Genomic DNA, 23361 nt, shown 5'->3' with positions numbered 1-23361 from the left:
CCTCACCTGGTCTTTTCCTGTTTCACTTTCCACTTTTTTGAGACCTGATCCTGCTGAGTTCTGACCTTTTACTATAAGACCCTCTTTAATGAAATTTTTCTACTTCCCTACCAAAATCTCCTTCTAAAGATACAATTAGCTTCGCTTGCCAATGTTAAGGAAATGCCCTAAAGAATTACCTTTATCATTTAATCAAGTTTTCTTTCATCCAGTTTGTACTCTATAGGGGTGTTACTTGTATGGGAAGGGGAGGGAGGCAGTGCTAAAAAGCAAAACAGAATTGACGTGAGGCAGAAAATAAAGTAATTTGATACATCATTTTTAATTTTTGCAGGGACTATTGATGTTATCTATGTAAAAGTGCACTATAAACAAACCCAGGCCAGGTTGGGAAGATTAACTATTTACTACAGTATCCAATTATTATTTTTTTTAATTAGCTTCTCATTTGAAATCAACTCTTCCTCTTGGAAGTGAGAATCACCTAGCCAGGGGGAGACAATGTGGATGAAGATTGGGGACAAGTGTAGAATGTTTATTTGTTGTCCCTACTCCCCCACTGTTAGTCACAAATAAGCACACAAATATAACCTACCCTCAATGTAAAGTTGAAAAGTACAGAAAGATGGAAAATATTTTTGTGCTGAATCCCTGGGTTTGGGATTCAGAAGCCGCAGATCGGCTACTTTAAAGGAAACTGGAATGGGGAATAGCCTTCAGGTAAAAATTTAGCCCCATTCCCAGCCAAACCCCAGGGACCCTATCTTCCTCTTTAAAGAGTGTTCAGTTTCTGCCTCCCCAAGACCACCACGTGCCTTGCCCCAGCACTGCCAGAGCATGCAACTTCCAGCCACAGATGTGCTGAGTGGTGACCCAGGGGCAGGGCCTCTGTCCCATGCCGATCCTCTGCAGTGTTCTAGTCTTCTTGGCATCCACGAAGTTCTGCCAGTTTAACAACTTGGACAGGGCCAGATGATGGCTCACTCAAAGCTACCTTTTTATGCTTTTCTGCTATGACTGGTACCACCCTGGGTTGCACTCAGGTAGCTGCAACCCTCTGTCTCTGTCTCAGATCTGTTTCACAATTTGCAAGTGCCTCCTTATGTTGCTTCTCTGTTCTGGGACAGAGCTCACCTGCTCTATTTCCCTCTACTGCTCAGAAAACATTAATGAATACCATCTTCCCTGATATTCCTTTAAACTCTACGTACTGGCCACAGGTCGAAGTCTGGGTTTCCTTATTTGTAGTCTGGCACTTTCCAGATCATTCTTGTCCCATTTCAGAGTCTTGACTACCAACATCCCCAAGCTAACTCATCTCCAGTTGCCTCCCTGCCCAACTGCAGCTTCAGGAGCTGCTGTCAGAAAGGGCAATGCAGTCTATTCAGGGGACCAGCTTAGACTTGCCCCTCCCCTTCTCCTCCTCTTCTCCCAGCAAGCTGGCAGTCTATAAAAGCCAGGAACTGGACAATTCTATCCAGTTCACACACACGCCAGGATTCAAGGAGCCGAGTGATCCAAAAGAACTTTGTGTCATACCCAGGAAGAATCGCGGGTGAGACTGTTGGTGTGTGTTGGTCCAGGCAGGCCTCCCAATTTTTCTTTGGAATCTATCACTATACTAAGAAATAGTTAATGATGGCCACAACTTATTTCTTGCCCTTAAACCTTATAGGAATCTTTCTTATTGAGTGTCCATTTTAAAGAGAGGTTAAGTAACTTGTTCAAGGCCCCAGTGCTCAAACATGTGGAAGAAGTGTGGCTGTTGTTATTTAAGCCCATACTGTTCCATCTCTAAGTTCTAGCCTCTTTGCTGCACCCCATGCTGCTGTCAGAGGCACCCCCACCCCTCCACTCCCTTCTATTAATCTGTGATCTTCATTTAGGAACAGATCATGTTATCTCACCTCCTCTTCTGGTTGCTACAAGAGCACACTCCCATGCCTACTGCTCCTATTCTTCATGGATAAAGTCCATGCTTGACTGTCTCTAGTGACTTCAGAAACCAAGGCTTGGGGTTTTGCACTCACCTTGCTCTGCTCTGATAAATATGGTAACTAATGTCACAGGGGAGAACAGCTTCCAGGCAGCTCTACACCCCATATTCATCTGATAGTGGGAAAGTCCAGGGAAAGTTACTTCCAGAGTTCCCTTTGGTGGTGGTGGTGTGGTAATGGTGGGTTTGGGGCTGCCCCAGCTTCATGTTTCTTGGGTGTGGGTGTCACTACTCCCAGTCCGTCTTTGCTGCCCAGGCCCGTGGACACAACTCAATTTGCAGCAAAGTACCAACAACTAGCCAATGTCTTCCCTGAGGGTTCCCTCCCGCGGGACTTGGAAGCAAAAGAAGGCCACTACCACCGGGTTCTCCTTTATAGGCATTATGGTGGGAACTCAGTCTAAAGACTTGGTGAGCACTGAAATTCCACAGAGGAGTGGGGCGGGCTGCGGGCTGTCAAGGGGAGACTGGGGTTGCTGCAAACAGAGCCAAGAGCTCGAGGAGGCCAGCTTGGCTGCTATCCTGGCTCTTGGAGGCACCGCCGCCAGCGGCGCGTGAACATCTCTCAGGAACATCGATCTATCACCTCCCTTTAGGGACCCAGACCGGGAAATTTCCATTTTCTGTTTTGGGAATTAGAAATAAAAAGAGATCGAGCTCTTGCTCTAATGTCCTCCCTCCTTTCTACCAAATGCCGGACTGGCGGGGCTCAGAAGACCAGGGTCGCGCTCTGGGGCGCCAGAGTAGGGTGAACCTTTTGCGCGCTGGGCTCCCTGCAGCCAGTGGCCCCTGCCTGCGATCCCCGCAGGGTTTTGCATCCGCGTCGCTCTCGGGAGGCAAACTTTGGCAGCGGAAAAGAGCTTCCCGGCTCTGTGAGCAGCGGCAGCGGGGGTGACCTCTTTCCCATTCGAGCACACCCGTAAGAAGGTTTCGGACCCTCTGACTGCCAGTCGCCCCCAGGCAACAGAGGGCGGAGCCAGGCCAGGCCGTGACCCTGGGGGCGGGGTGGGAGCCCCAAGACACTTTGCACGGACGTTTCTTGCAAAAGTAGCAGGAAATCCCTTCTCCTGAGCGAGGGACAATGAGCAAGGACTCAAGGGAATTCAAGTGGAAAAATACATGAATGCAAGAACGAGCTACAGCTGGCGCAGAGGTTTACACTCAGCTGTGTGCTGCTTTTTCTTTCCGGGGAAAAGGCATTATTATTATTTTTTCGACAAATGTTTGGGGAAACTTTCATTCTAGATGGGTTATTTAAGAAGTCTACTCGAATTGGACATTATTGGCGGTATTATATTCTCCTGCAACAATCACCAGACTGTCCAAAGAATGTACACTTTTTGCCCTTTTCCAAAATTATTTAGGAGGATAGAGCGATTTATTTTTGAACTAAAAATTAGTTCACTTAAAAATTCTGCAAGACGTGATAGGTTGTCAATTAAACTTCTTTTTCTTAAGTATTTTTAAAAGAATAACATCATATGAAACTTGGCTTCCTTTAATAGACAGATGCTTGGGCGTTCATCCTAATCATTATACACACCAATGAACAATTATTAAAGTCATTTCAAGCAATTTGCAGTTAGGTTGAAGAGAATTTCTGGGCAAAAACCAAAAAAAAAAAAAAAACACTTTTACTTTTTTTCAGAGTTACCTTATAATTTTTTCTTCACCCCGTTTTGTGACTTGGTAGTCACCAGAAAAATGTGGGCAGTTCCTTGACCTACCTTGGATTGCAATTGACCTTGCTAGGAAAACAGGTGGAAGGCAGGAATGGAGTTTTTAGAAATCCTGTGTTGAAAAATAAAGGAGCAAAGATGATCACAATCTGGACAGAACTTCCAAAGTCTTAACAGCCTAGGGAAGTTAGCAGAAAGACCCTCTGAGCCCCAAACACTTTCCTATGTACCACCTACCCCCACCCCCACTTTTTAAAGAGCTTTAAGAAAATATATATGTGTGTGTGTGTGTGTGTGTGTGTGTGTGTGTGTGTGTGTGTATATATATATATATATATATATATATATATATATATATATATATATCTCACAGCATCTTTATTTTTATGTGGTGCTGAGGATCAAAACCAGTGCCTCACATGTGTGAGGCAAGCGCTCTGCCTCTGAGCCACAACCCCAGTCCTCCCCTTTTATTTTGGAATCTTATCAACTGGATCATTGCTTTGAGTACTTTATTAAAAAAAAAAATTCCAGTAGAGTCGGGGGAGTGGTGTCAGCAGTTATTGCTCACACTTTAGGACAATGTAGGGTCAAATATATTGAGATGAGCAATATCAAGAAAATGCATGTTTTTTTTTAAACAAAAAGAAGGGTAACTGGGGTGTAGCTCAGTGGTACAGTGTACTCTGAGTGTGCTGGAGGACTTGGGTTCCATCTCCAGCACATAGATAATTTCCAGGCCTAGAACAATTTGAGCTCAGAGAAGAAAGCCTGAAGAGAGGACCACAAAGGAGTTGAGGGTAGTATGACTTAATACTTGAGGACTTGAAGTAAAGGGTCTCCAGGTAAGATGGAGGGAGGGCATTCCAAGACAAACTGCCTTTTGAAAACATTGCCTTGGTAAAGTTAGTCTCTCACTAAGCCAAGGGGAAGACACTGCCTTCCTGCATGTTTATCTCACCCCTAGGACTTAACAGTTGAGCTCAACCAAAATACTATATAGTAACCTTCAACAGATTTTTGTGAACTAGTTTAGCTACATAATCACCATTTATAACACTTCAGAGAATACATTTGGAGGTTCAAGTTAATTAATTTCTGAAGTTTTAAAACATAACTTTGCATGGGTTCAGGGCTATTTCCACTCATTTTGTGTTAACTGACTTCACTGAAAAATTACTTATAAGCTGGGCTAGTGGCACCCAGCTGTAATACCAGCCACTCAGGAGGCTGTTGCGGGAGAATCCCAAGTGTGAGGCTAGCCTGGGTAACTTAGCAAGACCCTCTAAAAAAATAATAATAATTAAAAGGGCTGTTTTTTTAGCGTAGTAGTAGGGCTGGGTTGTTACTAGTATTACAAAAAACAATTTCTTACAAATATAGCTGGGGGGAGATATGTTCCTATAGTCTTGGCTACTTAGGAGGCTAAGGCAGGAGGATTACTTGAACCCAGTAGTTAGAGGCAAGCTTGGACAATGCTTTAATACTCATTCTCAAAAAATTACTTATGAATGAATGCAGCAGCACAATATTCTAGTATATTTTAGGCAAAATTACAAAAATAAAAATTCACATAAAAATTAGCAAGCATACTACTACTACCTTTCCAATTCCTCACAAGAAATTATTATGAGAGAATTATCACTAAGAGTGCCAATTGCTAGTGAACATTACAAGCATTACTAATTATTAGTTAACATTAATTACTAATATATACTATTTGAATATGTAGTGTCTCCTTTGCTATGGCTATAAACTGTCATAATAATCATTTTATCAAATCTGTGCACCTACTAGGTACAAAATAAAGTGCTTATTTAATTGAAAACAAACAAAACAAAACAAATACCACAAAAACCAAAGATACAAAGCCAGAGATTTGGAAGGTTTGAAATACTGCAAACATATTTTACCGCATTTAATCTATACAAGTCTAATAAATACAGAAGTTGTCATGACCAAATGAATTTTTATTGCCTGCAAGCTGTTATATTTTGAAGTAGGGGAGTATGGTATGTTGATGGAAGCACACCTTGAAATTTCTTACACTTGAAAGAAATTGTTCAGAATGGAACAAGACACAAGCCATTGTGTATAATCTAGTCTATGTTTGGAGCTGGCAGTCCTTTAGGCCCAGGACAACACTTGCAGACCAATTTAGAGTAATGAAAACCAAGGTCAAAGCTTTTATACACACCACAACACTGGTAAATTAACTACAAAACAATCTTTGTGCATAAATTATAAATTGTAAGGTATACATCATTTTAACAAAGGTACAATAGGGTTGGTGCAGTGATCAGAAGTAGCTTCTCACAATGTTGTATCATGGGAAATACATATCTCTTTACACACAGGAGATTACTTTGATGGGAAAAAAAAAGAGGTCGAATTTGCTAATTAAAAAAAAAAAAGTTAATGTTCCAATCACAAACAAATAATTCTAGGTCAAGCTATACCACCACGAAGGATCTTCTTCAAAAATATACTTGGCATTTTCCCCTTTAACTCAACCTCCAGGTTTACTTCTTACAGAAATACAAGAAGTTTTATTTGGTCAAGACATTAAATGTAATTACAAGTTTAAAAAAAAAAAAGCACTAACAAACAAACAAAAAAGCCCCAGAACAAAAACCGAGTAGTCCAGGTCTTCCTTTCTCCAGAGCTGTGTGTCTTCAGCCCTCTTCTTCTTCATCACTGTCTTTCATGGTAATGCCCTGAAGTCCTCCACCTTCTGAAACAGAGGCGGTGGCCTCCTCAACTGTTAGCCTTCTGTGCAGGGTCTCATATGTCTTACTGTTCAGTGTTCCTTCCAACACACCTTGTAGTCGGAAGTCCCTGTAAGTTTTCTGGAGGAAGAAGAGAGAATTTTCTTAGATAAGTTACATTTACACATTTGTATGTATGTCTGTATGTATAGGTATATACACTCAGGTGGCATTTCAAAAATCATGTTGGAAAATCCACTAATGAATTCAGATTGTAACTGCCTATTGTCAGTCATCTTGTTGGTGTATTTCTGGGAAGAAAGATGGAATGAGTGATTCTGAATAGTGCTACCCAAACTACAATCACTATGAATAGTTCAAAATGTTGTGATTATCAAATGACAGATTAGAACTCTTCCCCAAAATGTTCCTAATGACTCAGAATTTACTATTTGAATAATCTATAAAAAAGATAAAATGGTAAATACTTATTTTTTTCATAAAGATAATTTCTTGGTTTTTAAATTAAGAAGACTTTCCTTTAATACTGAAAGATACATTTCTTTTTATAAAATGCATAAGTTTGGGAGGATAGGTGTATTATTAGTAAAAGAAGCTCACAGTTTTAGCATTTGTGAATTATAAATTTTTATTTATATATAGTATCTTTATACTTTATAAAAATTTGTGTTCACCTAAATGCTGTAAGAATTTTGTCCTTTCTCTTTGAAATAACCTTAGAATGAGAAGTGCTAACTTCTGGCAAAAAGTTGCCATAGATAGGATGTAAAACAAGTATTTACATTTTTGTAAGACAATAAATTATAATTTATAACTTATATGTTCTACATAAAATAGAACAGAAATTATGTTATTATTTCTATACTGATTCTTAAAACTCCTTCTGTGGCACTTAAAATATGTGACTTATAAAGCTCTCCTTATGGGCTAGGGATGTAGCTCAGTGGGTGGAGTGCTTGTCTTGCATGCATAAGACCCTGGATTTGATCCCAGCACTACAAAAAATAAATAAATAAATAAATAAAAATAAAAATAAAAAAGCAAATTTCTCTTTTTTTTTTTTTTTTTTTTTTTTTTTGGTGGTGCTGAGGATCAAACCCAGGGCCTTGTATATGCAAGGCAAACACTCTACCAGCTGAGCTATATTCCTAGTCCTTATTTCAATTTTATTTTTAAAAACATTTTTTTTTTTAAGTTTTAGATGGACACAATGCCTTTATTTGTTTTTATGCGGTGCTGAGGATGGAACCCAGTGTCTCACACGTGGTAGGCAAGTGCTCTACCACTGAGTCACAACCCCAGCTCCTTTATGTTCACTTTTTATAAAGTATGATTATCTTCACATATTTTTCATGACTAAACAGGGTGGTATATTATCATTATTTTTTTTTATTGGATGTTCACAACATTACAAAACTCATGACAAATCATATTTCATAGATTAGAATCAATTGGTTTATGAACTCCCATTTTTACCCCAAATACAGATTGCAGAATCACATCGGCTACACATCACATTTTTACATACTGCCATATTAGTGACTGTTGTATTCTGCTACCTTTACTATCCTCTAAAATCCCCCTATTATTTTTTTCTTGAATGTAGAAACAAAGAGAAAATGAAGATACTTCATCCAGTGGAGTCACTTCAAAGGCCATTTTGAATGCTAAATATCCTTTATAATTCTTTTACTGTCCTGTGTGAGATTTTTAGTATTAAGAAGCCAGACTTGGACTGGTCAAAGTATCAGTATATATCAATATGTCATGTTCTGTTCTAAATGATTGCTGGTAGTCACTTTGTTTTTGGTCATTATTTATACTTAATAGATGAAAAAAGTTAAATAAGAAGGAGAGACACTGTCTTTCATGGTCACAAATCAGAACTCCAGCAGCTGGAGTAAGAGAGATGCTTGATTTTACTTAACAGATATATTCAGAATACTTCTATCACGACATCCAGAAAATACCAGAACATTCAGACAGGTGAACTGATGGCACATTCACATGAGTTAGAAAGTGTATCTTAGGCTCCTCCATTAACACACCTGGCCTAAACAATTTAGACAAAATTTTCTCAAAATTTCATAATTTTCTTAAGAGATCAATTCTATTTTCACTGAAATTTGAAAGTTTTTGAAGACATACAATTCACCATCCTTCTCTTTCTCACCTGAATGATTTTATTGTGAGAAAGTTATAAATTTATTCTAAATCATAAGTTGTTATGAATAAAGTGGTATGATCTTATACTAAAACTCATGGCAACACTCATCAGGAGACAGCAAAGTAATTCTGAAATGCCAATTTTTGTCTAGAGAATCTGGTGACTTAATATACATGGCATGAGTACCCCAGAGATTTGTGTTCAAGTCTATCATTACTTTGTAGTCAGACTAAAAGCACACTGAGCACATAAAATATTCAGATGATGCATTTGACAACAATTACTATTACAATTATTATTGTCACACTGAGTGACAATTGTATATTGAGCTTTGGGGTCTAACTTTCTTACTTTACTGGAATAATTTTCCTTAAGACTTAGCTTAATTATCAACAAATTGGCCAGGACATACTTGAATTGTGGCTTTCTCCTCCCGAGGGCTTTCTGATTTACATACAATTAAGGCCACTTCCTTATTCTATTAGCAAGTAATAAGCAGTTAGGGGAGGTACAAGGTAGACATCCTGCAATCTCTGTTTCTCTAGGACTCACAAAATGTTGCAGCACTTGCACATCTACCCCGGCTGCTGTAATGGCCTTGGTGGCTCTTATTTAAGACAAGTGCCTGCCTCAGTGTGCTGCTCACTTGTTTTCTTTTCTCTTAACAAAAAAAAAAAAAAAAAAAAAAAAAGGCAATGGATTTATGTTATCTACTTTTAAATACCCTTTGACTAGAAAGAACACAAATTCAACAGCCACTTTTATTATTTGGCAATTCTACTTTTTTCCTTCCCCAATAAATCATTTTGATGTCAAAACTTCAGAAGTAATTTCAGACTTTTGTGGAATCTTCCTGGGGTATATTTTGTTTCATTTTCTTAGCAATATGAGTGAACCACTATGTGTAAGTGTCTTTGTAGGGCAGAGTTGGCTATCATATAAGTTTTGATGACCTCTGGGTTTCTATGGGCACAGAAGAATGGCAAGGCCTGTGAGGAGTAAGAGAGACTTCCAGTCAAAGGGCTTGACTCCTAGGTTAAATGCACAACTCTTCTGTAATAAGCAGGCCAAGTCCAAGTGACTTGGGTGGAAGCCCACTTAGAGGCCTTCACAATTCTATACAAGTGTTATTGAATAGCTTCATAAAAATTCACAGGAGAATGACCATTATAAACAAAACCATACAGGTTCTAAATAATAATGAAACTATGTATGAAATTGTTTATATTCAAAGTAAAGAAAAAAAAATTAGGACACTAATTTATTAATTCACTTGACTGTAATTATGAATACAGTCATTTTTAATTATTAAAAAGAACTCTATGACTTGTTTAAATGTATTAGCCCAAGAAAGCAGTGGCTGAGCCTTGGGAATTGCTTATGAAAAGCAAAACATGGGAAGTCAAACATTATATACGAAATCTAATTTTATATTTATCAATTTTGACTATTGATAACCATAATGAAAAATATATTAAAATAAGATGAATTTAATGAACTAGTGCACAATAAAAATATCACTGTATAATTTATAAAATTACTAATTGTCCTTTTCTTACAAAATATTCACTGGTGAGAGTACTTAAAATCTACTCTTAGCAAATTTTATATATACAATACACTGTTATTAATTGTCGTCACATTGTACCCTTGAATATAAATAATTTTTATTTGTCAATTATACCTCAGTAAAGCTGAAAATAATTTCACTGATGCTTGATGGTTACTTATTTAGACATGTAAATGTGAGAAAAGGATTAACTTTGAAGAAACGAATGATAGGCAAATAAAAAATGGAGATTTTAATTCTCAAAACAAAACAAAGATCTTAACAATCTGCAAGCTAACACCAGTTGGCTGAATATGTAACTTCTGACATCCTGAACACAGGAGACACTGATTTGAAAATATGGCTGCTGGCCAAGATAACTAGCTAATCCTAGTATGAATCACAACATGAACAGATAGATATTTTTGGAAGGTAAATACATTATGGTGATTCTCTTTTATGAAAAACAAACTTCATGTAAAAGCTCCCCAAGTCATATTTACAGAAACAAGGAAGAAACAATGGAGAATTAAGCTGAATGTGAATGAATCAAAGTGCTTATAGTTTTGTAAAAAAGTAAATTATAATGCCTGGTAAGAGGTGTGTTGGATCAAATATATTTTGTCCACTGAATGTAGTGTGTAGGCAGAATATTAATATGCTGCGAGTGCCAGTTACTTTACTAATTATTTATGATTGATCACCATTAATGTTATTGTAGTTTTTCAGGTTTGTTTCTACCTCTTTGTAGATTGGGCAGTTTGACTTTGGAACAGAATTTTCCTGTTTGTGATTCTTTCTAACCTGTGATAATCTATGTCTTCATGGCACAAAAATTTCATATTTGAATTAGATTGCAAAACCAACACAGTGACAGAAACCATTTAAATTTGGAAACTTTCAAAAAATAATGTAAAAGAGTGATTCTTCACAAACCTTAGCAATTATTAGACTCCTCTGAAGGGTTTGTTAATATATAGATTGCTAGGTTTACCCTCGGGTTTTGATTCCAAAGGTCTGTGGCAGGTCCCAAGAACTTGTAGTTCCAAGTTCCCAGGTGATGCTGCTAATGCTGTGTCAGGAATAACACTTTGAGAACCAGTGTGCATGGGTGTACATATACATAGATATGCAAATATTTATGTGTATGAGCACCCACACCTGTGTACCATCAATATAAATAAAATGAAAGTAAAGACCTTCCATTTAAAGAAACATTTGGTCAGTAGCATAGAGTTACATGTTTAGCCATAAGTGGAGTTCTGTCTCAACTTTAAGAAAAGTTAAACTTGGGATGAATCTTTTGCTTTTACTAGAATTTAAAAATTGCAAAATATCATATTGAAGAAATATTTTATAGCCTTTACTCACTTGATATAACATATAAGTTATTACCTTTTCTCTTTAAGAGCAAGAGAAAATGCAAGGTTGAAATGGCCTGTTGAACTTACATGACATCTGCATTAGTAATTCTGGATGGTCTCCAACACTCAAACTGGTCACCTTTTCCATCTAAGAAGGGACATGCTTACAAAAGAATTTAGGCAGTGACAATGTAATACTTTCATGCCAATATATAATAAAATAACCTAGATTCTCCTTATTCTATTGACAAATACAGTTCAAAGCTCTCATAATGATACATGATCCTAATGAATGAATTATGGAAGAACATTTTTATTCTTAAGAAACATGCTAGTGGATTTATGTGTATTACCTTAAAAGTGATTACTCACTAACTGATATTCTTTTATTAGTTAAAAAAAGAGCGTTATTTGGTAATCTAGGTAAAGATGGAAATAAATGGCAGCACATTGCTGTTAATGTTATGCTTTTTAAGTATTTACATTTACTCTGTTATATCAAACCTTAGTTTGGTATGACAATATCTGCATTATTCTTTATAGTTTCATGGGCAATTGACATCTACACACATTTCATTTACCTTCACAATCTTGATGAGCGTCTTCAGTTGGTAAATATGAAGCTGTAGGTCTAATCTATCAGCCAACCAGACGCAAATGACTTTCATGGAATTGCTGTACCATTGCTGGAAAGAAGGATGGGGGCAGAGGGGAGGAGAACAAAAAAGAAAACAACCTCTACAGTATTCATTTAACAGATTTGGTAATGAGGGGGTAACGGAACACTCTGAAATGACCACAGATCAGCACTTGAAGTCAATAATGCTATAATTTCCTGTTAACAGAATTGTATGTTTTGCTAGGAAATCTGCTAAGTTGACCTAGGCTGTGCTTTACATGAATTAACATTACACTCTTTCAGCTGTAACATATTCATGGGAAACAGTGTTTTTGCACTTTGCAGCCTAGTGGCCTGCTTTGTAATTTGTGAGTAACAATAGGTACAAAATACATATTATGGAGCTGAATGGAGAGCCAAGCAGCAGAGAATAACTGGTAAATTATTTTCAAAAGGAAAATTTCCTATTAGCCTGCATGTTATGTAAAACTCAAATGGTAAATGTGTTCTGGCATAAGCCATGTTGTCAATACCTAGAAATAACATTTTGAATGATTGGTGGCAAAAAAAATACCCATCAAAAATAACATCAATCCTCAACCATACCTTTTACCTACTATCAGTTAGGTATTTGCCAAGATTTTTTGAGATAACAGAAAGGAACAGTAGCAAGATGGAACTCTTGTGTCTTATAAAAATTACAAAAAGACATGATTGACCAGATTATGGAAGAATCTGTTTCATTTTGCAAGTGTTTTTAGGGGGTTCGGACTTTTTCTCTATTGACTACAACTCCCTTGAGGGGAAAACTGAAATTCTTCTCTAAATGCAATATCTTGCTTCTATTTTATGTATATGAGAAGAAAAAGAAATTTTGTTTCCTATTTTCAAAAAAAGTCCAGCATGGATGGTGACTATTTAAAGGAGTAAGTGACAAAGCTAGTTTAGATAATAATGCTACTCATTCAGGTGACAGAAATATCAATGTCCATTCAGCACTTTGCAAAAGACAAAAGAGTTTTTAAAAGAGAAGTGATTTTGTGCCTTGCTTGTATACACAAACAGAATGCCAGGACAGATCATGTATGAGCAGATACATGGTTTTAGGTACTCAAACACAGGAAAAAGTCTTAAATAATTTTTTTCTCCACAATAATAAAACAGTACATTTAACATCTAAGAGAAATATTAAGGGAGACATGCGTGAAGTTCATCTAGACTTGTATTTATTAACACTGTTCTGATACATTTCAATATAATAGAAAATGGCATTTTATGCATAAATTAAAAATGAATTTGTTTTATATTTTACCATTGATTTCTACTAATTTGTTATTTTGCTGAACATATATGCATAAAATGAGGTAAGCAAATTAAAACGAGTAACTGACTTCCTAAATACTATCAATTAAGGGGATAACTAAAAATGTCAAAGTTTCTAAATTGTAAGATAGATTGTGTTTTTTTTAAAAAAATGCTATAAATACACCTAGTTTCATTCCTTCCTAATGGATACTTTACTTTTCAGGACATGTAAAAATATTAGAAACAATTTTATAACATGATATACCTATACTTCTAAATTCTTAAAAAAAAACTGCTAGTAAATTTAGTACCATAGTGATATGGATCTCAAAATATTTTATAGGCACATACTCTCTTTACTTTCTGATTTTATTTAGTTTCTGCACTTCCTTATTGCAAATTATTTACAGTCTCAACTTCTTGAATTCTGTTTTATGCAGGTAAACACAGGTATGGACTGCAATATTGAATGAGTATGCAGAATTAAGATCCTTACCCCACACCACTCTCCAAATAATCTGAAAGCTAAAATGTTGTCAAAGTGGATTAGACTCTTAAAATTAGTGTCTTTTTGGAGTGGATAGTAAAATTTTTGATTTTATTGGAGGAGAGAAAATACTATATATTATATGAAATCTTGTAAAACCTATAAGTTTATCTGTCAAGATTGTGCAGCTACATGGTAAGCTGCATAAGTATGAGGGAAATGAAAACAGTTAAAATTACTCCATGTGCATCTTTATGTTCTTAAAAAAACTGTTTCCATAATTCGACTGCATTTCTCATTGTATGTAATGTTACTTATGATTACATAATAATTGAAAGGGCCTTTAATGTAACACAGAAAGTTATTGATAACCCTTCCTTAAAAATACGACACCAAAATATTAACTAATAGAAGGGATTTAGGAATAAAATGACCTACAGTTAACTATAAAGACAGTAAAAAGAGAACTCTTAGTAAAATGTTTAAGCATTCTCTTACTTGGAAGGCAATATGTTATTCTACAAGGAAAAGTCTCTAAGAATAATTATCCTATCTGATGAGACTGTATATTTTTGGCTCCCAGGTCAGTCTCTTAAAGAAGAATTGCAGCTTAACTGAGCAGATGATTAAGGGAAAGCAGTAGTTTAGCTCAGAGCTTAATCTATGCTGCCACTGAGAATAGGCGACCAAGGACAAAATTGCCACTACATTGCTGCTTTCTTGTATATGGTGAAACTGGAGGCAACCTTCCACCCCACAAAGAAACAAAGCTACCAACATAGAAAGGTCCAGCATTTTCCTAATTCTGGTACTGAAATTAATGTGTGCTTCTTTTGAGAGCTGAAAATATAGCCGGTCCCATTTTTTTCATCTTGAGAAAAGAGTCAAAATTAGGTGAGCTTCATTTTTCTCCACAGAACCAAATCGAACCAACCTCTAGCATCAAACAAAGAAAAGAAAAGAAAAAAAAAAAAAACTTGAAAAGGGCGAATGTGTGGTAAAGTCCAAACATTAGGGAATGCCTCTTCATTTTGGAGAAGTTAATTTTATCAAATAACTTGGTTGACTATTCACTCTTCCCTTCAGGGGATGACAGGGAAGGGGCTCCACACCCACACTGAAGCCAAAGGCATGGCATTACTGTTTTATTCTTTGCTTTGGTCTACACAGGAATAAAGCAGTAACTGTATATTTTACATTTTTTTTCCTACATCAATCCATGACAGCAGCCTACCACTTTAACAAAAAATATGTTTTTTTTTTTTTCTTTTTGTGGTTCATTCAACTCCTGTAAGGGCATGCATTACTCACTTCATTTTCTTGAGATATCTCTTTTAAAGCGAAAATAAAAGAAAAGGAAAGGCTAGGGTTGACTCTGTGAGACCCTTGTATTTATTCACACTTATTGTGCATGACTGTAGACTGGTAAATCATATTAGCAGCCCGTCTCCCCATCAAGCTGCTACTTGCTTTCCAGCCCTGGGAAGGTTCAACAAATCAACAGGAGCACGGAAAACAGAACATCAGTCTAATCTAGTGTTTAAGGTGAAGTTTTCAAACCCAATCTAAGAAGATCTTTAGAGCAAGCAACAAGCTGAAGGGCTCAGAAGGTGGTATTGACGATGAAAGAGTGTTGAAATATTGAGAAGCGCAGCACTTGTGCATTTTTAATAACAAGAGGGTCAACAAGGACACAGCTCCCTCAGTGCCAGGAGTTGCCACTGACTATGGAAATTGCCACACCAGGGCTATAAACGCTTGCAGTTCATCAGCTTTCTTAAACAGTTCATCAGCTTTCTTAAACACCCTGAACCCCCTCAGTGGACCTTTAGTCTTGAATTAACAAACCAAAGCAATGAAAGAGGGTGCAGTCTGAATGGCTGGCATTGATCCCCAACTGTGTCAGCACTGCTACAGGCCCTGAAAAACTCTCTCCATTGTCAATAGAAATTGACAAACCTCCTCTCCTAAATAGTGCAGCTGAGCCGGGCGGGATCCACGCAGCTGTAAAGGGCTCTGCTCTTGGGGCCCGGGAGCACTAACAATAGAACAAGCATGAGCTCTTTGTCAGTCCCAGACTCGGCAATTTTCTAACAAGGATTAAAGTTGTTTCTCCGCAGAGCTGGTGAAAAGAGATTTAGCAACATACCGTGCTTTCTTCATGCAAGTTAAAGAGAAGTAGTTAAGGAATTTCATTATTCGGTTGACCAGTGGAAATACAAAACAAATATATTAAATATGCACAACTCCCTTTTTGCCTGGTTTATAACATTTTGAGGATGATTCCATTAACTATAACACTTATCACCTGGGAACAAGCGCTTCACATTTATTTTGGAAGTTTTATTTTTCAAAAATCCAGCTGCTTGCCACCTGGAATGAGGTCTCAATACATACTAATGCACAATGCCTTTAGACCCTCTGCGGTTGATATTCCTAAATCTGAATCACAAGACCCCATAGGGTTTATATATCACGGCTGCTTCAACCAAATGATTTCTGTCAGAATGCGGCTTCTGATGATGATGGAAAGGTAAAAATAGCTGCTTTGCTAGGGCACAAATCTGTGATATATTTTCTGCTTAAGTGTTTAGCTTTTTATTGATTATGAATTGGCACAACTAGTTTATTTATTTTCATTCTTCTCCAGCTATGCTTGTCTCAATAGGTGAACAACAGAAAAAAGAAAGAAAAAAGAACCGATACTTTTTACTGCAATAAAATGTGGAATGGCTAAATTTCCACAGTATGTACACATATTATCTTCATTTATTTCCAGAGAAGATATTTTATAAGAGTTCAGTCACTGTGTTGAAATGAAATAACATCTAGAAAATCTCACCTTAGGAAATATGTTATTTTTAAATGTAGAATTGAATTGAGTGAAAGAATAAGCACTATTTTTTAACTGCTGCAGGCTTTGAGATGATTGAGAAATATAAGCCATCCTTTCATCATTTAGCTGCTTCAGAGATCAATAAAATTTTAGAAAAATTAATGCCTTATGGATCTACCAGTGTACTAAAAAATATAAATGTATCATTATTCATCGAGTGTTCCTTTTGTCAACAATCTGCTTAATATGACTCTATTTGTGGTTCTATTTCTGTCACTTCCTATTTCTTAATACTCAAGTGCAAATTTTATATTATTGGGAAATTTGATACAGTAATGGCATTATTTCCCCCACCCTCATTCCAGGAATCCCACTGAAACTATCATAACTAGATCTACAAAACAGATGCTCAAAGCATAAGCATTTTGCAAGTTTTAAGTGTGAGTTTTTTTTGGTTGGCTTAGAATAGGAGGAAGGGCTATACTTAAGGAAAACTGAAACCAGCCCATTACAGGTAAAAATACAGGAAGCATTCACTCCACCCGACACCCACCAAAATTGCCAGCTGGGCCCAGAGACATTCATGGGAGGGAACAGACACAGAGCTGCATCTGGACATGGCAGCTCAGGGCTGTCATCATGAGAGCTAAAAACCATGAATGAAGAATCATGGAGGGTGAGGAGTAGCCCCCTCTTAGACTACTTAGCCTGTCACTTGTCTTGTCTATACCTCAGTTTACCTCTAATAGTAGGGAGAGATTTTTGTGCCCCTAGTTTTAACATCATGAATTTCGTATGCTCTATACAACTGCTGTAAGTTTGGATTTGACTGATAGAGGACAGGGCAGGATGAATTTGTAGTTCTTGTAAAAATTAACTGAGAGGAAAAGCCAAATTGCTATTCTTTTGGTTTTTATGTACTGCTTCAATACAGCTTTATTCTTCCAGATTAAAGAAAAATGCAAGTCTAGAATTCCTGAATTCTACTGTTTGTTATTTTGTTTGTAACTTATTCATTTTGGCCTCTTAACATAGAGACAGATACATTATAAAAATGAAATAATGAAATTTAATGAGGAATGAATGAGATTTATGAAAAGAGTATGAGTTACTGTTGATTTTATTACTGATATTGTTTGTATAAATTCTGATTTTAAAAACATCTGATATTTTCTTTATCTCCCATGGGAGGTTCAAGCAAATTATTCAAATTTTATTTAATTCTGACAAGAATCTTGTTGAGCCCCTCATGGTGGTGCATGGTTTGGGAGATTGAGGCAGAAGGATTTCGAGTTCAAAGCCAGCTTCAGCAATGGGGAGGTACTAAGCAACTCAGTAAGCCCCTGTCTCTAAATAAAATACAAAATAGGGCTGGGAATGTGGCTCAGTAGTTGAGTGCCCCTGAGTTCAAACCTGGGTACCCCCAAAAAAGGAACCTTGATGAAGTGGATGTTATTATTCCCATTTTGCATATCTGAAAACTAAGTTTACATAGGTAGAAAATTGTGTTTTAAGAAGGCAATTCACTTATTCAAGTTTCTACAACAAGTATAATAGATGGCAGGTAAAGATTATTATATATGCTCCAGAGTCTGTGTAACAATACTATGTTATTCCATTTCCCCCTAGGAAACAGCCTGGATTTCTGTTCCATCAATATGATCTGATGCTTCTAGCAGAAAACCAAGAAAACAACTTCTCTCATTCCTGGTGGTTACTGACAGTTATCATGACACAGGATTGTACACAAATGCAGGAGGTGCCTCTGCATTGTTTCAGACCAGGTCTTCAGTTTTCTTTCAGGTTGATGGAATCCACATTTCCATTTCCAAAGGCCAGATATATTCATGAGTCCAATAATGTAACAGGTAAATAAGTTCCTTGAAGAACTGCACTCCCTATTAGGATAGCTAAATGGCTATTATGCTATTCATCTCTTACATGTTCTCTTGTTAAAGTTGTTTGAAGTGCCATGCCCCCTTCATGTTTAAAAACACAAAAACATTCTTTTTTCCATGGTAAAAAGAACAGTGTGCTGGGTGCAGTGGAACACATCTGTAATCCCAGCAACTTGGGAGGCTGAGGCAGGACAATTGCAAATTCAAAGCAACTTAGATCCTGTCTCAAAATAAAACATAAAATAGGCTGGGGATGTGGCTCAGTGGTTAAGTGCCCCCAGGTTCAATTCCCCACACCAAACAACAACAACAGCAACAACAACAGTGCACTGTGAAAGAAAAATCCTCAGTTCACACAAAGGGGAACTCTATATATGTGACTTTCTTCATTTTTTTTTAAACACAGATCAGAGAAATATTTGATTTACATCTTTTTCTTTGATGTGAAATAAAGTCATAAACTGTGTTTTTCAGTTTTTAAGCTTTACCACTAAGTTTTGCAAATTCTGAGCATTATATCTATTAAGAAATAGAAACTGTAAAAGGTGCTAACATGGGAGGGTTGGCATATAGTAGGTGTCCAATAAATGTGTGTTGAATGCTGCATACACTTTTCTATCTTGTGATCTCTATACTTTCTCTACTCAAAAGTCCATGAATATAATAAAAGAGAGAGTTCTAGACAAATTGAATCTTCTTTAGTTACACAGCAGCATAAGTTATACAACAAGACAAGTTACACAAACCAGGAACTACATAAGTTCTGTTCAGTTCACTATTCCTTCATTATTCCAAAATTTCCTTCATTCAAAATGCCCTGATTAACACTGACATTAAACCAGCCTCCCTCTCTATACTATGTACAGGGCATTAAAATCCATACTGTGTCATATTATGTGTCATCAAGTATTCAAGTGCCTCTGTAAGATTCTTCTGTGGCTCCTTTCCTGGTGCTAAAGAGAACAGTGACATAAAGTAAAAATTTCAGATGATCAGTTGTTCCATCCTCCCCTACTTGGTGACCAGTGATGGCACGCATACTGATTTGGTTAAACTTTTAAGTGAAACGATTAATTAATGGTTTGGCTGAACTCAGAAATCAATCCAGTTATGAGGGGATCTGTACCAGTTTGGGGCAAAGATATTTTCTAAGAATGACTCAGTCAGGCACTATGACTTTTTCATCTGGTTAAATAACTCACTTTGAATAGTATATGTAAATTTGTGGTCAACATTCCACTTTAAATTAGTAATACAGGATCCCGACAGAGACTGTGGAGTCTTAGAGCTTAAATTAAATAGTACAATTTAGTTTGGAGATAAAACTTAGTTCTCAGAATTAGCTGTTAGAAGAGTTTTCTACTTCAGATTTTTTTTTTTTTTTTTTTTTTTTTTTTTTTTTTTTTTTTTTTACAAATGGGAAACATTCCAAATTTTGCTTTTGGTTGGAGTAAATATCTGTCTTTCTGCCTGCGGTTCATGGCCCACTCCTGTAGGAGCCATCTGCAGCAAACCTGATAACCTGCAGATCTACTGCATGTTGGATTTTTGTATACCTTTGGTTTCTTGGCCTGCCAGTCCCTTGATTTGGACTTTTATTACCAACTTGATCTCCCTGACCAGATTCCTGTTAGCCTTTAAGACTCAGCTCATTCATTATCTCTGCTATGAAACTAATATTATTGCTTACAGAGAGAATTAGGTGCTCCCATATTTTCTGCTCCTAGCTCTCTATCCAGGTGTCTATAAGAATACTGCATGGTGTGGTATGTGTCTGCCTCAATCTGCTGTTGGTACCAACAGGCATTAACTGAACCTTATTTTGTATTAATATCTCCAGCCCTTAGGAGGACTACTTATTTTTAACTATTTAGAAATATAAAATGTTGTATATGTGTGTATATCTATGTATGTATTTGTAGATATATCGATACACACAAAATAGCAGGATAGCATTTCAAAAGGGAAAAAAGATTTATATCAGATTCACTATTGGCTTGAATCAAACTTCATTAATAAAAAAATAATTTAATAGATGCTAAAGTCGCAGAAACTTATTAAAAAGAAAACAACATTTGGCTAGAAAGTTTTAACACAAGATTAAAATGGAACTTAAAATGTGATAGTCTAATTTCATTTTAGGTGGCAGGTTAAAAAAAAGGGAAGAAGTACTGCAAATTAGTAAATGTGCATATCTATGTACATATATTAGTTTCCATACGTATACACAGATAGGCTAACATACAAGTTTGAGATGTTGATGTCCTCAACTCTAGACTGGTCCTTCAGAGACTGTCACCTTCAGCATATGCTTAGGGTACTGACACCTACTCCTGGGGGTTATCCGGTCTGTGGGGCGTACGTGTTGGTATGGTGGCTTTCTTTGCTCAGGGTGTTTTCACCAGTGATTGTCCTGGACACCTTCTCTACTTTTTGGCATTGTGAGTGGTTTTTCAAGGACACCAGAAAAATATTGTTGCTGTGGGAACATTGACCTCTGAGGCAGTACGAGAGCTCTCTTGGCTTTTGAGCAAAGAACACATGAAAATAGAAAGGGAGAGTATGGTCATATTTTGAAGTCCTGGCATTTGATGTTGCGAGCTCTGGAACTAGGTCCAAAATGTTGGCACTAAACTTTTGAAAAATTTCCAATTATCCACTTGAAACAGAGACACATAAATGCATAACATGGATCACTATTATCTATTTTGAAAGGGTATTGAATTATAGTTCTCTGTTGTATTTCCATTTGAAAAATTATCTGTGAATATGTCATCTATTCTGCAGATGAAAAAGAAGATATTCTATGTGGAAATTTGTCATTTCTCAAGAACACCTGTTTTGGATATAAATATGTAAGTTCCTTTAGGGCAGGAACTGCTCTATCTTGTTTAATACTGTGCTCCAAGCTGCTAGGACAGTGTGTGATTTTTAAACATTTTCAATTACCAGGTGTGATGGCATGCCCCTGTAATTCCAACTGCTAGGGAAGCTGAGGCAGGAGGATTACAAGTTTGAGGCCAACCTGGGCAATTTAGCAAGACCCTCTCTCTAAATGAACAAACAAAACAAAACAAAACAAAACAAAAATAACAACAACAACAACAAAAAAAATAGGGCTGGATATGTAGCTCAGTGATAAAGTACTCTTCAGTTGTTCCTCAGTGCCAAAAATCAAATAAAATCAATAAATACAGGTTAGATGGGAACAATGAGAAATAAGAGGGACAGAACTTCCTATTATATAGAATCCTACTTAGTCATTGTGGCAGAGATATCTAACTACCTGGGGCAAAACCACTGTCAAACACCTGAATCCCAACAAGCACTACCATTCCTTACCCATGGTAATTGAGTGGTGAAATAGATTTGGTTTTCAGACTTTATACATGCAAAACATCGGTTGAATGAATATTCTCCATCAATAAACATATACAGACAGGAGTAACTAAGGAAAGTCGATAAAAAGAAATATAAGGCAAATAGAGAGCCAAATTTAGGGAGATGAGTAAAGCAAAAGTATGGGAAAGTTATGTATTAGAATGCATAAGTAGAATAAGGCTTGAAAGAATCCTGTTCAGCCACATTCAAACGCTGCATCCTATCCCTGGCTCTAAACCCGGAGCATGACCGAGGATACTTTGAGAAGTTTCAAAGGACAGCCACAAAGATGATTAAAGGGCTACAAAAGGGATCTAAGAAGAAAAGTTAAACAAATGGGGATTATTTATCCTGGAATAGACAAGTATGACAGGTACTTTAATAACAGTCTTCATATATAGGAAGGATTAGTACCTAGAAGATGCTGGCTACCTGCTTTTTGTTCTTCAGTGAGAAGAAAAGGGGAAATGGGTTTAAAATGCAGCATGAAGAATTTAAGTGAGATAGGGGTTAGGATTTTCCATCAAAATATTTTGCCTACATGAAAACAAAAAAGTTTAGATGTTCTCTTATCTAAAGCTGGTTGTCAGGAAATAAAGGGCTCTCTTTAGAGTTTAGGTGTTTATAAGTCTCTTTAAAAATTATCCTGTAAATGCATTCAATAAACACATTTAATGATGGTTTTGTCACAAAAGCCACTTCTGCACACAGAGTTTTCTTTTGGTTGGATTTAGTCAATAGTGGCAACCTGGCTGCTACTGCTATGTCCACTTGTGAGTGGTGCCAATCCTGCAGAGGGGGCTGCAGAAAGGACCTGCAAATGAGGTGGCTCCCAGAGGGGGAGTAAAGAAAGTCACATAGAAAATGGCCTTGCAGCTGTGTGTTATTTGCCTATGAAGTTAGGATTGAAGGAAAGGAGAGTAGTAGTTATCAGTTCTGTGAAGAGGCTGTACTGGTCAACTGAAGGAGATGCTGATTTCTGGAAGCCTGGTCATTTTCTTTCATAAAACCATTAGTGGCCAGTTGAAGTACAGGCATTCAAAGTCCACCAAGCCAAAACCAGGCTCTACAGACAAAAGGCAGAATTTCCAGACCATCTCTAGGTAAAAGGGACACGAAACAATATGAAATAAGGTTGGAAATGCTCAACATGTTGCTTATAATCCATTTAACACTTTCATAAAATCAGTAGAGAGAATGTTCTAATTTCTTCGGTGACTATTAAGTCATTGTTCCTGGCTTGGGTGGATGAATACAAAGTGCAGTTCTGCAACTGGTGTTTAGAAATATTTCTTGATGAACATGAAAGTTCTGTTGCCTTCCATTCATCAAAGATAATTTTATCATTGCT

The 23361-nt window shown here is 36.8% G+C and overlaps 1 protein-coding gene across 5 annotated transcripts in view; it reads right to left on the bottom strand.

Annotated features, from left to right (window-relative positions):
- Positions 1-4137: 4137 nt before the first annotated feature.
- The window catches only part of CADPS2 (calcium dependent secretion activator 2), a 548538-nt gene continuing 529314 nt past the window's right edge, over positions 4138-23361 (bottom strand). For 2 of the 5 annotated variants that reach the window (XM_081286749.1, XM_081286750.1), the window contains 2 exons: positions 12066-12170; positions 4140-6524 (listed from right to left, as the gene is read on the bottom strand). In XM_081286749.1, coding sequence (XP_081142875.1) covers positions 6351-6524; positions 12066-12170 — 279 coding nt within the window. In that variant the 3' untranslated portion in view covers positions 4140-6350. Of the gene's footprint in view, positions 6525-12065; positions 12171-23361 lie in introns of all 5 variants that reach the window. The other 3 variants (XM_081286751.1, XM_081286752.1, XM_081286753.1) reach the window with 2 other exon arrangements.

This window comes from Spermophilus citellus (assembly GCF_964194105.1).
Source record: "Spermophilus citellus genome assembly, chromosome: 3".
NCBI lineage: Eukaryota > Metazoa > Chordata > Mammalia > Rodentia > Sciuridae > Spermophilus > Spermophilus citellus.
The sequence above is the reverse complement of the archived record's forward strand: the minus strand, read 5'-3'. Positions and strand labels throughout refer to the sequence as shown.